This window comes from Elephas maximus, chromosome 20 (genome assembly GCF_024166365.1).
Source record: "Elephas maximus indicus isolate mEleMax1 chromosome 20, mEleMax1 primary haplotype, whole genome shotgun sequence".
In the NCBI taxonomy this organism is placed as follows: Eukaryota; Metazoa; Chordata; class Mammalia; order Proboscidea; family Elephantidae; genus Elephas; species Elephas maximus.
Window position 1 is genome coordinate 79,513,976 of NC_064838.1, and position 20,587 is coordinate 79,534,562.

General features: G+C 35.5%; 1 protein-coding gene across 1 annotated transcript; it reads left to right on the forward strand.

Moving 5' to 3' along the window:
- The first annotated feature begins 4,790 nt into the window (after positions 1-4,790).
- Positions 4,791-5,732, forward strand: LOC126063999 (olfactory receptor 10AG1-like). The gene has a single exon (XM_049862559.1). The coding sequence runs from the start codon at positions 4,791-4,793 to the stop codon at positions 5,730-5,732; it is 942 nt and encodes a 313-aa protein (XP_049718516.1).
- Positions 5,733-20,587: the final 14,855 nt, after the last annotated feature.

Genomic DNA, 20,587 nt, shown 5'->3' on the forward strand with positions numbered 1-20,587 from the left:
TAATAGGAATCAGCTCTTAAAAGTGGATTCACAGAGGGAATGAAATTGAAGATGGATGGTGGAATGCTGCAAGGAAAATAAAAAGTCTCCCTGTTGGGATTAATCTTGGGACAAAAAAAAAAGCAAACAAACTTTTGAACTAGATTTAATATATCCAACAGCTAGTTCTCAGTTTGTCCAGGTCCTCTTGAAGAAATAAATTATATATTTTATGATTAGTAGGTAAAAATATTCTTTGTTGTTAGGACATTTATGACAACTTTTACAAAGGCCAGCCCCAGAATTTGTATGAAGACATCCATTTCAGAGAAGAAAATAAGCAAAATAACTTGAGGAAAATGTGGCTAGAGCTCAATCTAATAGGAACAGAGGGTCCGTATAAAGAAGTCATAATAGATAAAGTGAGAATTGAATTTGGGTCAATTTTGGGTGGGAAGTATTGCTACTTAAGAGCAATCCAGGACCTTACTTAAGTCTATGAAATAAAACTTCCTTCACACCCTATTCCATTGAGACGCTATAGAGGAAGAGTATTCTGAGTAAACTGAGAGCTATCTGGGAAAATAAATAAATAAACCAAATCAGAGAGTGCCAAAGAGGTTTGTTTAATTAGAAATTTAACTGTGTCAGGTTGAAGAGATCCCAGGGGATGGAGATAACTTTTTTTTTTTTTTAAAGAGCCCTCCATGTTAATAATGAACAGTGTTTTAAAGGTAGATTAGACACCTATGATGAAAGAAGCTGTTTCAGCCAAAGTAATTTAAATATATAAATACGTAAACCCTCTTCAGTGAGGAAGAAACAAGGTTTTCACAAACAAACCAAAATCCAAGCCCACTGCAGCTAAGGAGATTACTACTCACAGGGACACTTCAGGACAGAGCAGAATTGCCCCGCCAAGTTTCCAAGGCTATAAATCTTTAAGGAAGCTGACTGCCAAAACTTTCTCACACAGAGCAGATGGTGGGTTCTAACTGCAGACCTTTTGGATAGCAGCCGAGTGCTTTAACCACTGTAAAACCAGGCCTCCTATTACCTCCAGAAAGGTAAGTATGAAATATTTTATATTAATTTTCAACTTCAGTTCATGATATTATTAAAGTTAATGTTTAATATGGAGTAGCAAAAATAATCATTTTATTAAAGCAGCTTATTTATATTTCTGACTCTATTAAATAAATTTACCTTAAGTTGATTTTAAATAGTGATATTAACAACTTTAAAACACTGAAAATTTGAAAAATTGCTGTTTTTGTAAGAATACTAAATAATATAGGAAAACTTCATTTCCAGCAAAGACTTCGTAGCAAATAAGATTATATTTATGCATTTTAGTTCTGATATTTTAATAAGACATTTAAAGTGAAACAATCCATGAGATAAATCTACAACCATTAAGGAATCCAAGAAATTTTTTTTTAAAGAAAATGATATTTTATGTTAAAGAATTCATAAAATACTATGAAGTTTTAAGTTCATACTGATTTCCGAGTTAGTTTTAGGGTTTATGTTCTAATTTATGTCAAAAATACAAACACAGCTGAGGTTTAGGTAGAGTGGGGGCATTGACAACGACTAATATTTAACTGAATGAGAATCTTGTTACCCAATGCCAAATTTATTGCCTCCAAGTGGCTTCTGACTCATAGCCACCCTATAGGATAGAGTAGAACTGCCTCACAGGATTTCCAAGGCTGTAAATCCTTACAGAAACTCACTGTCACATCTGCCTCCCACAGAGTGGCTGGTGGGCTTAAACCATGGACCTTTTGATTAGCAGCAGAGCACTTAACCACTGCACAACCAGAACTCTTTCAATATTGTTATGCATTCCTTAATCATTTGGATTTTTCCAGAGAATGGATGCTTAGATTTCAAATAAAAACATGAGAGTATTAAGTTTTATTTCCCTTTAAGTAATAAGAACTTAAACATTTTCAAGAAAGAAGAGCAATATAAATGGTTTTGGGAGAATATGCAGGGTAAATCTTTGCTCTTTCTACCCTGTTCTCTTGAGAAAAACCTAGACAAATCTTACATAATATTATACATGGATAATTTCATCACCAAAAAGTGGAGTTTGTACAATTAAAAATGTCGTTTCTTTTAGCTCTCACAAATCATTTTATTTAATTAACAAGAAATATTTTTTTTTTTTATTAAATGCCATCATTTGTAAAAAAAAAAAAAATACATAAGGATTTGGTTCTTTTGTCCTCTTTTGAATCTTAATTCTTCTCCCTCTCTTAAGGGTGATGCTTTCATTTTAATAATGTCCATTCCTTTATTTTAGTTCAGAATCAAACCCTGAGTACCACGTTAGGTGTACACCCATTTTCTGGAATCTATACTGATTTCAAGTAGGAAAATAGTCACAGCCTTTACCTCTCAGATCATTTCGTATCAGTAAAAGAAAATGCATACAAATGGTATTACCCTAATTGCAATTCTGAGTGCTGAACAGTGATGGGTACTACAGGTGTTACATGTCCACAAAGCAGAGATAATGATATAAACTCAAATATTGGCAGAGAACTCATGGATAATTGCACCTTTTGAGTTGAACATTTTTGGAGTTTGTAAAGTTTTGATAATTGTTTTTAAGATCTCACTTCATTCCCACAGTAATCCAGTGATACAAAAGCAAAAGATATTAGAGAGTATTGTTCATGTTGTATAGCATACTGAGTAAAATAGTTTTAATAACAATCAAAATAAATGGATGATAATAAGCAACTGTTGACAACAATAACAATAATAGATGACAATAATAGAGAACAATAAAACAATAATAATAGGCTATTACAAATGCCAGGACTTCTTCCAGATTTTTTACTTAAATGATTTAATTCACTTAACAACACTAAATGGTGATATAGTTGCCAGTCATTTTACAGTGAAGCAGAATGTGACACGGAAAGATTAATAAGCATACATGAGGTCATCATACAGCTAGATGTTGGAACTATAATTCAATTTCAGTCTATCTGGAGAATATTATTCTATAACAATGGCACAGAGCCCTGGTGACAGAGTCCTTAAACACTTGGCTGATAATCAAAAGGTCAAGGGTTCAAACTCTCCAGCTGCTCAATGGAATAAAGACATGGCAGTTGGCTTCCCTAAAGATTTACAGCCTTGAAAACCCTATGGGGCAGCTCTACTCTGCACTATACTGTAGCTACGAGTTGGAATTGTCTCCTCAGCAATATATATATATATTTTTTAACCATGGCATACCATACCTCTTCTCTACTTGGTGGGCAAGGTACAAACCCATTAGGATGGAGAGATGGAAAGCAGCGTGAGACAAGAGGAACTTTGCCTCTTGCAAAATTTAAGGAGGCACTCACTTTCAGAATTGTGCAAATGCAAGGAGGTCCCTGAGCCTCCTAAAATCTTGCACCTCAGGAGCTTCCCTAACTGGTTCCTGTCCTGACCAAGATGAAAGCGAATGGTGGGAAAAACAGTCCCAACAACGGAACTCTAAATTACTTTATCAAATACATAACTAGGCAACATGTTAAATTCTAGGGCTATAGGCTTAAAGAACATATTATCATAGAACCATAACTAAAAAGTAATCAATTTAAAATTGGTAAATAGACAACATGTTTGGCCAATATTATCTCATTTAATTCTCACAAAGAAGTAAACCTTTGAAACTTTAAAAAATTGCTTAATATCACAATTGAGTCAAACTCAAGTCCATTAAAAAAAATACTTATTTGCAGTCACAAAACTTATGTGCAATTGGTCAAATTATCCATATTTAGTGAGTCTGAACATCTTTAAATCTAAAGAATATCGAGTTTAGAAAGAGTTACTGAAATTTGTCTGAGAAACAACAAAAAATCATGTTGGGTGCACAGAGCACCCAATGGGTATAACAGCCAACATCATTCCTCCTACTGTCCCACATATAAACATTGATAACAAATGCTGTCCATGCTACCCCTGTTTTCATAGCGTGACCAATTTTATTATTGGTATCTGAATCAATGTTCCCAGGACAATTTCCCTGAATAAAATCCTCTTATCTTGCCCACTTAATATCCTTCCAAAAGATATTTGTTTTAGTCCCTACACAAGATGTAATACTCTCACACTTTTCTTTCTAAACTATCTAATGTGAACTGTATTATAGGGACCTATATGCTTAAAGGCGATCTGGTGGCACAGTAGTTAAGTGCTCAGCTGCTATCCAAAATGTTGGTAGTTCAAGTCTACCAGTGGCTCCTTGGAAACTCTGTGTGGTAATTCTACTTGTCCCTATAGGGCCCCAGAGAGTCGGAATCGACTCAATGATGGTGGTATGGGTATATGCTTAAAATCATCAAGGGATGCGAGAAGGAAATGTTGAAAGAGGCCGTTGAAAATGTATGTTAGAAGAGAGTTTATGATAAAGTGTTTGAGAAGCTTGATTCAGAAAATACATAGAGAACTATAATAGAATTGTCAAGATGTGTAATTAATTTAAAATGAGATTAGACGGCAAAGCTGAGTGTCCATCTCCAGCAGTTGCCAATTGCTCCAGTGCCTGTGCTGAGTCAAGTATAGCTTGATCTGTCCTGGGCTGTTCCGAAAGTATAAGGAAATAATCTTAAAATCACTGTGGATTGTGATTTAACAGGAGGATGTGGGACATACAAAACCAGTGTCATTCTTAATGTGCAAACCATTGCAGTGATCATAAAATCCAACCCAGACACCTCAATACAATTTAGAGAAGAGAAAAAGAGATATAGGAAGGTTAAGGAAATGCACATGTAAATTTACCTTTTCCACAGATGAATCATCAAGAAAAATCATCACAAGATAATCTAACTGAAATCATTGAATTCGTTCTCTTGGGCTTTGCTGACATGCCCCATCTCCAGTGGTTCCTTTTTAGATTGTTTTTAATCATCTATATCGTTATCCTGTTGAGCAATGGCACCATATTTCTAATAACAAAAATGGATCCTGCTCTCCAGAGCCCTATGTATTTTTTCCTGGCAAATTTTTCCTTTTTGGAAATCTGCTATGTATCAACTACTCTCCCTAGAATGCTGATTAATATTGGGACCCAGAAAAGAACAATTCCCTTCGTTGCCTGTGCTACGCAGATGTGCTTTTTCCTTCTGTTTGGAGGCACAGAATGCTTGCTCCTGGCAGTGATGGCCTATGACCGTTATGTGGCCATTTGTAACCCTCTGAACTATCCTGTAGTCATGAACCACAGGGTCTGTATGCAGTTGGTGACTGGCTCCTGGACCATTGGAATCCCAGTTCAGATAGGGCATACATATCAGATTTTCTCTCTGCCGTTTTGTGGATCTAAACAAATTAACCACTATTTCTGTGATATCCCCCCAGTACTCAAGCTGGCTTGTGGGGACACCTTTGTTAATGAGATGTTGGTCTACACAGTAGCTGTGTTATTTGTCATGGTTCCATTTCTGTTGATACTTGGCTCCTACAGTATAATCATCTCCATCATCCTGAAGTTGCCATCAGCCACAAGTCAAGCCAAAGCCTTCTCCACCTGCTCATCTCATCTCATGGTTGTGGTGTTATTCTTTGGATCCGGCATTATTGCCTACTTAAGACCTAACACTAGACACTCAGAGAGAACTGACAAAATGCTTTCTCTTTTCTACACTATCTTAACTCCTCTGTTTAATCCCATGATATATAGTCTAAGGAACAAGGATGTCATAATGGCACTGAGAAAATTGCTTTGTAAATAACTCACTCTATTAAAGAATCAGTTTAATGTATAGAAATTGCTTTCTTACATATTTTTAATTAAATTTCAACAGATGTATACTTTTAACCATAGCTTGTGACATGGATTGAATTTTGTCCCCCCAAAATGTGTGAACTTGACTAGGCTATGATTTTCAGTATTGCAGTGCCAGTCCACCATTTTGTTTTATGAGTTTGAGACCTCTAGAAGGCAAGTGGTTTGGTTTGGTGATTTCCCTATGTGTTGTAAATCCTACCTTATGATGTTAATGAGGCAGGATTACAGGCAGTTATGTTAATGAGGCAGGAGTCAGTCTACAACAATAGGTTGTATCTTGTGTCAATCTCTTTTGAGATAAAAGAGAGAAACTAGCATAGAGACAGGGAGACCTCCTATCACCAAGAATGAAGAACCAGGAGGCAAGAGTGTTCTTTAGACCTGGGGTCCCTGCTTCAAGAAGCTTCTAGACCAGGGAAAAATTGATGACAAGGACCTTACGATGGAGGCAACAGAGGAGAAATCTTCCCCTGGAGCTGTCTTTCTGAATTTGGAATTCTAGCCTCCTTGTCTGTAAGAGAATAAATTTCTTTTTGTTAAGCTATACATTTGGGGTATTTCTGTTATAACCCAAACCCAGTGCCGTTATAGCAGCACTAAATTACTAAGACACCTTGTCTTCCCAAACGATCATTTCCAAGTTAATAATCTCTTATAAAAAATCTCTACTCAAATTATATAAGTAATATGTGTATTAAACCCATAGCAAATCATTATATTAGTAATTCTATGATTTCCTTGTGCAATGTCATCCCTCAATAAAAATTTTTGCTTGGGCTGATTTAATTTAGTTGGTTGTAATATATAATCTATTAAAAAAAAAAAAAAAACTAGGGTAAAACATTATTCATTTCCATGAGTGCCCATACAGTTGTGATACCCATTTTAAGAACCAGGTTTTGCAATATGCATTAATTAAAACTATGCACTGTTCCTTAGGTACCCATGGGGAATTTGTTACAGGACCCCCACAAATACCAAAATCTGTGGATACTCAAATCCCTTATATAAAATGGCACAATACTTGCATAGAACCTACTCACAAACTTCCATATACTTTAAATCACCTCTAGATTACCTATAATACCTAATACAATGCAAATGCTGTGTAAATATTTGTTATGCAGTCTTGTTTTGGGAATAGTGACAAGACATGAGGTGAACAATGCACAAACAATGAGGGCTGAAGACAGAGACTGAAGGTCTGTGACTTGGTGGGAGGCTACAGCTGGGTATGCCTACACATCATTTCATTTGCATGGATTCAGTGTAGTGCTTGGCACAATAACAATAATAATATAATCTTTATGATAAACCTGGAAAAGCCTCTGTGGAGAAATAACATTTGAACTGAGTCCTAAATAATTAGAAGTAACTATGTAAAGAACACTTTAGGCAGATAAGCATGGAAATAAAGGTAGCGGCCTGATTATATAGCAGTCTTCCATTCCTGGTAAGAAATTTGAATCATTCCAAGTACAGTGGGAAGCCATGAAAGTGCTTTAGATTTTCTGTAGAGAACACTTTGACTGTTAGAATCTACCAACTACTCCTTGGAAACCCTATGGGACAGTTCCACTGTCTCCTATAGGGTCACCATGAGGTGGAACTGACTCAAAGGCAAGGGGTTTGATTTTTTTGGTTGTTGCTGTTTTTTTTTTTTTTTTTAATGGAAAAAAAAAAAATAATTAAAAATAAAAATGTCTTAGAAAAGCACTGTAGAGGTTGGCGGGTGCCGTAATGAATCTTTCAAGTGTTTAAATCACTTAAGGCTGTAAACCAAGCCTTGAACAAGAATCAAATGAGATGGGAACCATATTAAATAGCAATTGTTGCATTCTATTTATGATGGTATTTGATTGTATGTATACATATACACATATGTCACTTGGTATCCAAGGGGGATTGTTTTCATTATGTCTGCTGATATCAAAATCTGAAGATGCTCAAGTCCGTTTTATAAAATGATGTAATATTTGCATATAATATATGCACATCTTCCCATATACTTTAAGCCATTTCTAGATTACCTATAATCCTTAATACAATGTAAATTCAACGCAAATAGTTGCTATACAGTACTGTATTGTTTAGGGAATAATGTCAGGACAAGAGTCAAACAATGCTCAAACAAAGAGTGCTGGAGAGAGAGACTCAGGACCTGTGAAAGTCTGACAGGCTATGTCAGGGAAAGCCTACACATCAGTTTATTTGCATGAATTTAGCATGGCGCTCAGAGCTAGCTGAATCCAAATTTTCCTATTGGGAACTTTCTTTTTTTTTTTGTTCTACTTTTCCAAATGTGTTTAATCTCAGATGGATGATTTTGTGGATGGGGAATTCACAGATACACAGGGCCAACTGCATACACATACACACACACACACATACACACACACACACACGTACATACACATACACATACGTGCACGCACACACACATGCACTCATACACACACTCATACACACACATGCACACAACTCACACGCATACACATGCACACACACACATATGCCCACACACATACACACAGACATGTACACAGACACACACATATGCACACATACACACACTCATACACACATGCGCATACACACATACACACACAAACACTCAAACACACACTCACATACACACACGCACACACACACACAAACACATACACACAAATACATAGACACACACATACACCTACACCTACACATACACACTTACACATACACACACACACCCCACATACACACACATACACAGACAAGCACATACACATATGCATACACATACACATGCACACACATACACACACATATACATATGCATATATACAAAAAAAATTTTATAGTTTATATTATTAATGATAATTATATATGATATTTATTATACATGTATGTATACACATGTGTGTATATCTATATATGTATGTATACATGTACCTTGGTAGTACAGTGGTTAAAGGACTCTGCAGATAACAAAAAATGGTCAACAGTTCAAACCCACCAGCCACTCTGCAGGAGAATGATGTGGGAATCTGCAAAGATTTACAGCCTTAGTAACCCTATGGGGAAGTTCTACTTTGTTCCATAGGTTGTCTACGAGTTGGAATTGACTCAATGGCTGTGTGTTTGGCTTTGGTATATACACACACACACACACATAAACTCTGTGAAGAATGGGAATTCCAAAGGACAAAGCTGTACTCATGAGAAACCTGTTTAGAGACCAAGGGGATACCGGGTGATTTAAAGTCAGGAAAGGTGTGTGTCAGGTTATATTATTTCATCATACTTATTCAATCTGTATACTGAGCAAATAATCCAAAAAACTGTACTATATGAAGAAGAATGGGGCTTCAGGATTGAAGAAAGACTCATAAACAACCCGCATTATGCAGGTGGCACAACCTTGCTTGCTGAAAGTGAAGCAATTACTGAAGAAGATCAAAGACTATAACCTTCAGTGTGGATTACACATCAACATAAAGAAAACAAAAATCCTCACAACGGGACCAATAGGCACCATCATGATAAACAGAGAGAAGACTGAAGTTGTCGAGGATTTCATTTTACTTGGATTCACTATCAAAACCCATGGAAGCAGCAGTCAAGAAATCAAATGACATATTGCATCAGGCAAAACTGCTGCAAAGGACCTCTTTAAGATGATGAGAAACAATGATGACACTTTAAGGAACCAATATCTATATGTACATTTATTATATCTTTATACATATGTATGTATAAAGTGTTAAGACTCTCACATTATTTTATAGAAAAAAACAGAGACACAAAGAGTTTGCATAATTTTTCCTACTTCACACACATACTACTATTTTAACTCACTTCCCATGTTCTGGAAACCCTGCTGCTAACCAAAACGTTGGCAGTTTGAATCCACGAGGAGCTACTTGGAAACTCTATGGGGCAGTTCTACTCTGTCCTATAGGGTCACTATGAGCCAGAATCGACTTGATGGGAACAGGTTTTTTTTTTTTTTTTTTTTTTTGTACCCATGTTCAGAACCCCTGCTAGAGCAGTGTTTAGGTGCTATGGGTACTAACCAAAAACAGGGCAGTTTGAATCCACCAGCTGCTCCTTGAATAACCTATATGACAGTTTCTACTTTGTCCTGTAATGTTGCTCTGAGTTGGACTGACTTGATGGCAACAGGTTTGGTTTTTAGGTTTTTACCCATAATCTGTTTACAGACTTGGGTTTGAGATAGTCCTTCACCACTTAAGTTTTTGTTTGACTTGGGAAATTATTTCATCCTTCAATGTCACTTTTTATATTTGAAAAAAAAAAAAATACGATCCTTGCAGTGTTTTTGTGAGAATTAATATGTTGTAAAGAGCACACCTAACATGGATTTAGTTTATCACGTGACATTGTAACAGTCTAATTTATGACCACATTTGTAATTAAGGAATTTCCTTAACATATTTCCTTATCTACAATGTTAGAAAAAAAGATATTATGGAGAAAAATAGAAAATTAATTAATCATCACCAAACTGGGTTCACACTCAATATAATCCAAATAAGTTTTTGTTTATTTATGCCCTATTTCCAAACAGTTTTCATAGATATATTGTTCACTCTTTTTTTATCTAAGTCAATTGCTGGTGTTAGCTAACATCAGGTCAGGGTCTGACTCACGGCAAATTCATGTGTTACAGAATAGAGCTGTGCTCCATAAGGTTTTATTAAAGATTGCCTATTCTAAGATTTTCAATCCTTTGCATGCTTTACAACCATCCCTGGGGTGATATAAAAACGCTGAATTCTGATTCACTTGCCCTCAGGTGGTGTCAGAAAAAACTTTCCTTGGAGACTGTATCAATCAGGATGGAGAAGTAGAGATCAATATTTAGGGACTCAATACTTATATTATTCTTTGACTTTAAGTTGTTGCTTAATAATAAAAGAACTGCAAACACATATCGTAACTACCTTTACTGTATCTTCACAACCAATTCTTTTGATTCAGGAATTGTATAAAGCACAATTTTCTATTTCGCCTTAACAACCTTAATAAAATTTATTTTATTTCAAATGATGGAAAAGTTGAGGTTTGCATTTTTGAAAATATTATCAGATTCTTAAAGAGGAAAATGTTAAAAATATTAGTACCTCTTTAATGCATCCTCATTTTTTGAGGATAAATGTAAGATAGTTCAATTAGGTGTTGAAAATAATACTGTATGTCAAGAAAGAGTTCAGTTTACTTCAAGTATTATATCCAAAATGATTTTCCAAGAGGAAATCAGAGAGGATTTCCGCTCCTGAACAGAGAATCAAGCCTGCAACTATAGGAAGCTACATGAAACCCAATCAGAAGAGACACCAAATGATCAATTCCATGCCACAGCCAAATCAAATTTTTGAAATCCAAAGACAGGGATTGAATTCTGAAAGCAGCAAGAAAGCAACACAAAACAACATATTGACAAAGACTTTCACCCAGAGTCGACAGGAAGAGACGTCTTCCCCTGGATCCGACACCCTGAATTTGAATTTCCAGCCTCCCAGACTGAGAGAATAAACTTCTGTTGGTTAAAGCCATCCACCTGTGGTACTTCTGTTATAGAAACACTACATAACTAAGACAGAATCTGGTACCAGGGATTGTTCTAGAGAAACAAAATTATAAAGATGAGTTTTCTAAATGGGTTCCCAAGTCTGGTTAGTCTTAAAGATATTGATGACTCTGCTCCCAGGAGTAAAGAGCGCACTGCTAATCCATGGTGTGAGGTGGCCATACAAATATGGAAAGTATCACCACCAACAGATGAGGTATTGGGGAAAGGTGAGGGTTGGGTGATTTCATGTGTGATAGCTTTCTACAATTTTGTCAGAATGAGAAGTATAAAGAAGCTAGTTGGTTGGTCCTACTTTAGCTAGACAAACTTGTAAAAGAAAGAGATGAGCTCAGGGCTTCAGAGTCAAAGGGAAAGTGCTGCATAAACAACCATAAGGATTCCACTAGTACCTTGAAAGAAAGTCTTATTTCTTGTAGGTGTTGTTGTTAGGTCCCATTGAGTTGATTCCAACTCATGGCCACCCTCATACCACAGAAGGAAGCACTGCCAGGTCCTGCAAAATGCTCACAATCATGTTATGCTTGAGCCCATTGTTGCAGCCACTTTTTCAGTCCATCTCATTGAGGCCTGGAAGTGCTGACTCATCTACGCCAAGAAATTTAGATGACAGCTACCTGGTCAACCGACTAGAAGAGATCCATACTTATGCCTATTCCCAAGAGAGGTTTTCCAACCGAATTTGGAAATTATTGAACGATATAGTGAATATTACATGCAAGCAAAATTTTGCTGAAGAACATTCAAAAGCAGCTGCAACAATATATAGACAAGGAACTGCCAGAAATTCAAACTGGATACAGAAGAGGATGTGGAACCAAGGATATCATTGCTGATGTCAGATAGATCCTGGCTGAAAACAGAGAATACCAGAAAGATGTCTACCTGTATTTTATTGACTATGCAAAGGCATTTGATTGTGTGGATCATAACAAATTATGGATAACATTGTAAATAATGGGAATTCCAGAACACTTAATTGAGTTCATGATGAATCTGTATATAGATCAAGAGGTAGTCATTTGGACAGAACAAGGGCGTATAGTGTGGTTTAAATTCAGGAAAGGTGTCTGTCAGTGTTGTATCCTTCAGCTGTACCTATGCAATTTATATGCTGAACATATAATCCGAGAAACTGGACTATAAGAAGAATAGGGCATCAGGATTGGAGGAACACTCATTAACAAACTGCATTATGCAGATGACACAACCTTGCTTGCTAAAAGTGAAGAGGACTTGAAGCACTTACTAATGAAAACCAGAGACCACAGCCTTCAGTATGGATTACATGTCAACATAAAGAAAACAAGAATTCTCACACCGGGACCAATGAGCAACATCATGATAAACAGAAAAAATTGAAGTTGTCAAGGATTTCATTTTACTTGGATCCACAATCAACAGCCATGGAAGCAACAGCAAAGAAATCAAAAGACACATTGCTTCAGGCAAATCTGCCACAAAAGACCTTTATAAAATGTTGAAAAGCAAAGATGTCACCTTGAAGACTAAGGTGTGCCTGACCCATCCATGGTGTTTTCAATTGAATCATATGCATGTGAAAGCTGGGGGATGAATAAAGAAGACTGAATAAAAGTTGATTCCTTTCAATTGTGATGTTGGCAAAGAATATTAAATATATGATAAACTGCCAAAGGTACAAGCAAATCTGCCTTGGAAGGTGTACAATCGGAATGCTCCTTACAGAAAAGGACTTTGGACTTGTTATCAGGAGAAATCAGTCCATGGAGGAGGACATCATGCTTGGTCGGGTACAGGGTCAGTGAAGGAGAGGAAGATGCTCAATGAGATGGATTGGCACAGTGGCTGCAACAATGGGTTCAAGGGTACCAAGGAGTGTGAGGTTGGCACAGGATGTGGCAGTGTTTCTTTCTGTTGTACACAGGGTTGGTATGAGTTGAAACCAACTCCTTGGCCTCTAACAACAACAGCAACAGAGAGTCTTTGCAAGTGTTAATTAAGGGAGTACACCAAATGGAAAGGCAAGAGCATTAAATAAATACTTGTATCTATACACAGAACAAAATAACTAAATTAATAAAATATGAGACAGAAATTTCCAAAAATGCAACAACATGGACAATTATGAGGGTGAAGCATATGGCATTTTCAAGGAATAAATTCAATAATTAAATGCCACAAACAATACAACATTCATTTTATAAGAAATAAGCACAAAGAAAATTTATCAAAAATAGGTTGAATATTCATGTTAATGGAGACACACCAACATAAATGAGGGAGGGACGAGCGTATCAGAAATAGGTTTGTTTTGTTAAGTATATATGTTAACAGTTGTTCATTGTTGCAATTATAAGTTGTGTAATGTAATATATGTGGTAACCACTAAGAAATAGTCAAGGAAAAACTTTCATAAGAGAAGAAGGAAGAATGCAAAGAGGCTCATCACAAGAAAGCAACCATGTATAAACAAAAACAGAAAAATCAGAATATAAAATCAAAGAAGACACAAAACACTCAAAAACTAAGAGCAAAATGAGGGAGGTAGACACTTCCTTTTCAGTAATAAATGTAAATGGTTTAAATACCACATGCAAAAAGAAAAGAGCAGCAGAATAGATTAAAAAAAATGATACATCCTTCTGCTGTCTACACAAAACACACCTTAGTCATAGGACACAAACAGACTGAAAATAAAAGGATGGAGAAAAATATTCCATGCAATCAACAAAAAATTAGCAGTGGATTTGGCCATACTAACATCAGATAAAATAGACTTCAAATCATAATCTATTACAAGAGATAAAGAAGGCCATTACATGATAATAAGAGGGTCAATTAGCACATACATATAACAATTCTAAATATATATGTACCTAACTGCAATGCACCAAAGTACTTGCAATAAATACTGACTAATAGGAAACAGAAATAGTCAACTTCACAATACTGTTAGGGGACTTCAACACACCACTTTCAATTACAGACAGAATATCTAAAAAGAAGATCACTAAGGACATTGAGAACTTAAGTAAAGCCATAAACCAATTGGACCTAACAGATAATACAGAATACTCCACTCAGCATCAGAACAATACCCATTCCTCTCCATCATACATGAATCATTTTCCAGAACAGACCGTATGGTAGGATAAAATAAGTCTCAAAATTTAAAAAAGACTGAAATCATACAAAGCATATTCTCTGGCCATAATGGTGTGAAGCTACAAATCAACAACAGAAAAAGCAGTGAAGTAAAATCAAACAAACCAAACTCAAAAAACAAACAAACAAAAATCATGGAAATAAGATACTACTAAAAACTGAGTCTAGAAAAATTCATAAGCGAATTTACAAAACTCCTAGAATCAAATGAAAATGGAAATACAACATGTAAACCTTTGCTACACAGTAAAAGGAGTACTCAGAAATTCATAGTAATACAATGCCAATATTAAAAAAAAAAAAAAAGAATGATCCAAAATCATTAACTTTAACCAACAGCTTGAACAAATAGAAAAGGAAGAGCAAAAGAAGCCAAAAGTTACCAGAAAAAAAGGAATAATAAAGATCAGGGCAGAAATAAACTAAATAGAAAAACAATAGAAAGAATCAACAAAACCAGAAGTTGGTTCTTTGCAAGGATCAATAAAATATACAAACCACTGGCTTGATTGAAAAAGGGAAAAAACAAAACAAGAGAGGCAAATGACCAAATTAAGAAATGAATTTGATGGTATGAATCCTATCCAGCAGAGGTAAAGAAGATCATAACTGATTACTATGGAAAATTGTATTCCAATAAATTTGAAAACCTGAATGAAATGGACAAATTCCTAGAAACATACTACCTACCCAAACTAACACAGAGGTAGAAAATTTACACAGATCCATTACAAAAGAAGAGGTTGAAGATATCATCAGAAAACCGCCAAGAGAAAAAAGCCCAGTACCAAACGGCTACAGTGGATAATTCTATCACATTGACACCAATCCTGCTCGATCTGTTAATATAGAAGAGAAATACCAGCAATCCTTATCTATGAAGCCAGCCTAACCATGATACCTAAACCAGGCAAAGATATCACAAAATAAGAAAATTGCAGACGAATAGCCCTTAGAAACATAGATGAAAATATTTTCAACTAAATTCTAGCCAATAGACCTCAGCCACATATCAAAAAAGTCATTTACCACGGTTAAGTGGATTCATACCAGGATTACCAGGGTGATTCAAACTTAGAAAGTCAATTTAATATACTACATAAATAAAGCAAAGGAAAGAACCATATGATCCTATCAATTGATGCAGAAAATGCATTCAATAAAATTCAACATCCTCTCCTGATAAAAACTTTCATTAAAATAGGTATAAAAGGGAAATTTCCCAATATAATTAAGAGTATATATGCAAAACCAATAGCCGACCTTATACTCAAAGGAGAAAAGCAGAAAGCCTTCACTTTGAGCAGAGGAATGAGACAAAGATGCCCATTATCACCACTCTTATTCAGCGTCTTACTCAAAGTCCTAGCCATTGCAATAAGAAAAGAAAGAAAAATAAAAGGTCAACAAGTCGGAAAGAAAGAAGTAAAACTGTATTTGCAGATGACATGGTCCTATACATGGAAAATCCTAGAGACTCCACAAGAAAACTACTAGAACTAATAGAAGAATTTAGCAACTTTGCAGGGTATAACAGCAACACAAAAAAATCAGTTGTGTTCCTCTACACTAACAAAGACTGTTCCAAAAAAGAAATCAAGCACAATATGATTTACAATAGCCTCTATATTGACAAAATACCTAGGAATTAACCTAACCAGGAACATAAAAGACTTCTAAAATGAAAATTATTAAACACTACTACAAAGAACTAAAAGAAACTTAACATAAATGAAAATATGTCTAGTGCTCATGAATTGCTATACTTAGCATAGTGAAAATGTCAGTTCTATCAAAGCAATCTTCAGGTAGAATGCAATCCCAGTAAAAACCCAATGACATTCTTTACTGAAATGGAAAACCTAGTGATCAACATCAAATGCAATGGAAAGAAATCCATGATAGACAAAGTAATTGTAGAAAAAGGACAAAGCAGGAGGCCTCGTATCCCTCGATATTAAAACATACTATGCAGCTTTTTTTTTTATGCAGCCACTGTAATCAAAACAGCCTAGTCAATAATTTTCAAATAGAATAACAAACATAAAAAAAAGAAAAGAAGAAGAAAAAAGAGATAAATAGGACCCCATAAAAATTAGAAACTTATGATCTTCAAAAGACTTTATTAAAAGGGTAAACAGACAGCTGATAGATGGCAAAGAAATATTGTGAAATGACTTAACCAATAAGGGTATAATCTCTAAAATCTGTGAAAAGTTGCAACAAGTCACCAACAAAAAGACAAACAATCCATTCACAAAACAGGCAAAAGAAATGAGCAGAAGGCTCACCAGAGTTCATTCAAGCAGCCAAAAAACACATGAGAATATATTCACAATCATTGGACATTAGAGGTATACAACTCGTTACTACAATGAGATACCATCTTACCCCAGCTAAAATGGCATTGATAAAATAAATAAATACAACAACAAAAACAGAAAACAACAAATGCTGGGAAAATCATGGGGAAAATGGAATCCATATCTATTGCTGGTGGGACTGCAAAATGGTACACCACTATGAAAAATGGTGTAGTCCTTGCTTAAAAAAACTAGAAATAGAGCTAGCCAATGATTCAGGATTCTATGGGGAAAATATTAAATGATGCAGGAAGCAACAAAAGAATGTGGAAGGAATAACAAAGTCACCATTTCAGGAGGTAGCATATGCTCAGAAATCTATGGTCTTGAAGGAAGAAGTCCAAGCTGCACTATAGGTATTAGGCATTGGCGATAAACAAAGCTCCAGGAATTGACGGAACACCAATTGAGATGTTTCAACAAATGGATGCAATTCTGAAAGTGCTCAATCATCTATGTGAGGAAATTTGGAAGATAGCTACCTGACCAACCTACAGGAAGAGATCCATACTTAAGCCTATTCCCAAGACAGGTGATTCAACCTAATGTGGAAATTATCTAACAATATCATTAATATAAATTAATTAAATATAAATTAAAATAAATTTTATTGACTATGCAAAGGCATTTGACTATGTGGATCATAACAATTTATGGACAACATTGTAAAGAATGGGAATTCCAGAACACTTAATTGTGCTCATGAGGAAGCTTTACATACATAGATCAAGAGGCAGTTGTTCGAATAGAACAAGGAGATACTGATTGGGCCAAAGTCAGGAAAGGTGTGCATCAGGGTTGTATCCTTTCACCATACCTATTCAATCTGTATGCTGAGCAAATAATACGAGAAGCTGGACTATATGAAGAAAAATGGGGCACCAGGATTGGAGGAAGACTCATTAACAACCGGTGTTGAGCAGATGACACAACCTTGCTTGCTGAAAGTTAAGAGGATTTGAAGCAATTACTAATAAAAATCAGAGACCACAGCCTTCAGTATGGATTACATGTTAACATAAAGAAAGCAAGAATTCTCACAACTGGACCAAAGAGCAACATCATGATAAACAGAGAAAAACTGAGGTTGTCAAGGATTTCATTTTACTTGGATCCACAATCAACAGCCATGGAAGCAACAGTGAAGAAAACAGATGATGTGTTGCATTGGGTAAATCTGCTGAAAGGACCTCTTTAAAGAGTTAAAACGCAAAGTTGTCACCTTGAAGACTAAGGTGCATCTGACCCAAGAGTTTGGCAGTTCAAATCTGCCAGGTGCTCCTTGGAAACTCTACGGGGCAGTTCTACTCTGTCCTATAGGGGTGCTATGAGTTGGAATGGATCAGATGGATCCTGGCTGAAAGCAGGAATACCAGAGAGATGTTTACCTGTGTTTTATTGACTATGCATGGACATTCGACTGTGTGAATCATAACAAATTATGGATAACATTGCGAACAATGGGAATTCCGGAATTCTTAATTGTGCTCATGAGGAAACTGCACATAAATCAAGATGCGGTCCTTTGAACAGAACAAAGGGTACTGTGTGCTTTAAAATCAGGAAAGGTGTGTGTTATGGTTGTATCCTTGCACCATACTTATTCAGTCTGTATGCTGAGCAAATTATCCAACAAGCTGGACTACATCAAGAAGAACTCAGCAGCAGGGTTGGAGGAAGACTCATTAAAAACCTGCTTTATGCAGATTACAAAACCCTGTTTGCTGAAAATTAAAAGGATTTGAAGCACTTACTGATGAAAATCACAGCCTTAAATCTTAACATAAAGAAAAGAAAAATACAACTGGACGAATAACCAATTTCATGATCAACTAAGAAGAGATTGAAACTGTCAAGGATTTCATTCTACTTGGATCCACAGTCAACACCCATGGAAGCAGCAGTCCAGAAACCAAGGCTCATTGCATTGGACAAATCTCCCGAAAAAGACCTCTTTTAAGTGTTAAAAAGCAAAATGTCACCTTGAAGACAGTAGTGCACCTGACCCAAACCATGGTGTTTTCAACTGACTCATACGCATGTGAAAGCTAGATGATGAATAAGGAAGACTGAAGAAGAATTGACACCTCTGAATTGTGGTGCTGATGAACAATATTGACTATACCATGAACTGGCAAAAGAACGAATAAATCTGTCTTTGAAGAAGTACAACCAGAACATTCCTTAGAAGCAAGGATGGTGAGACTACATCTCACATACTTTGGACATGTTATCAGGAGGGATCAGTTCCTGGAGAAGGAAATCATACTTGGTAAAAGAGAGGATCAGCAAAAAGAAGACCCTCAGTGTGAAACATCATCATAGTGGCTGTAACAGTGGGCTCAAACATAACAAAGATCATGAGGATGGTGCAGGGCCAGGCAGTGTTTCATTCTGTTGTACGTAGGGTGTCTATGAGTAGGAACCCCGTCGATAGCACCTAACAACATCACTGAACAATTTGTGTGGAAATTGTCAATTGAGAAGCTAACTTTCTGTGTAAACTTTCACCAAAAACTCAATAAAATATAATTTTTGTAAAAACATATGTTGCAAATTAATTAAAAAAAAATTAAACAAACACCCATGTAAGTCCCAAGTAGATTGATTCACGGAACATCACCAGCACTGTAGAAGTCAACTACCAACCTGTTCCTGATCACACTGCCCTCCCATCAAAGCAATAACCACAAGTTTGACTTTTATTATAAATATGCTCTTGCTTTTCTATACATTTTCACTACATAAGTATGCTTAACAAACACAAGTCAATATTCCCTCTTTGTAAGTTTTATATAAAGCCATTCAGTGTGTATTCTGTGCATTTTAATTTCATTGGTAAACATTGGATTTTTATAACTCCTTGTTGTTTCATACATTTCCAGTGTGTTTTGTTCTGTTCCTTTTATTATTCCACTGTATAAATATTCAGTCTTTAAAATGCATTTTACTATGGTGGACATTTGGAATGTTTCCATTTTTGGACATGCAAACTTTTTCATTGCACATAAGAATTCATTAGAGTTGGGGTTATACGTAAAAGCATCAGGCATTTATTTAGCTCTCAAATAATTTTTCAGAGTGGATGTATCAATTTATACTTGTAATAGCAACATTTGAAAGTACCAATGTGATATTCCACTTTGTGACTAGCACTCAATATTATCATCCTTTTATGATTTTTACCCATTAGCTTTATGTAGAATATGTCACCGTAGTTTCAATTTGAATGTTAATTAATATGTTCATGGATGTTCTTTTTTGTAAAGTACTTTCAGGTATCATTTGATCAATTTTATTTTGAATATTTGTCTTTATTCTTATTTATTTGACTTTTTTATGTTAGGAATAGAATCTTTTTGACAATTATATATCTTAAAACTGTTTTCCCATTCACTACCTTTACTTTTCACTCCATAAATGTCCTTTGATAAATACCAATCTAAATTTTAATTAAGTCAAATAAACTAATTTTAAGAAATAAAAATGTTCATGAATGAACAGATATAGTTTCCAACATTTACAACAAAGAAAAGACTTCCATTTCTGGTTAAGTTTCAGTGGCTCACAGAAAGTCAAAGTTCCTGCTTCAGGCACTAGAAAAATCTGGGTACATGTTTAAGGATCTTTAGAGATATCAAATAGCTGTGAAAGTAGAAAAGAATGATGAGAATTTTAAAGTGAAAACTCATT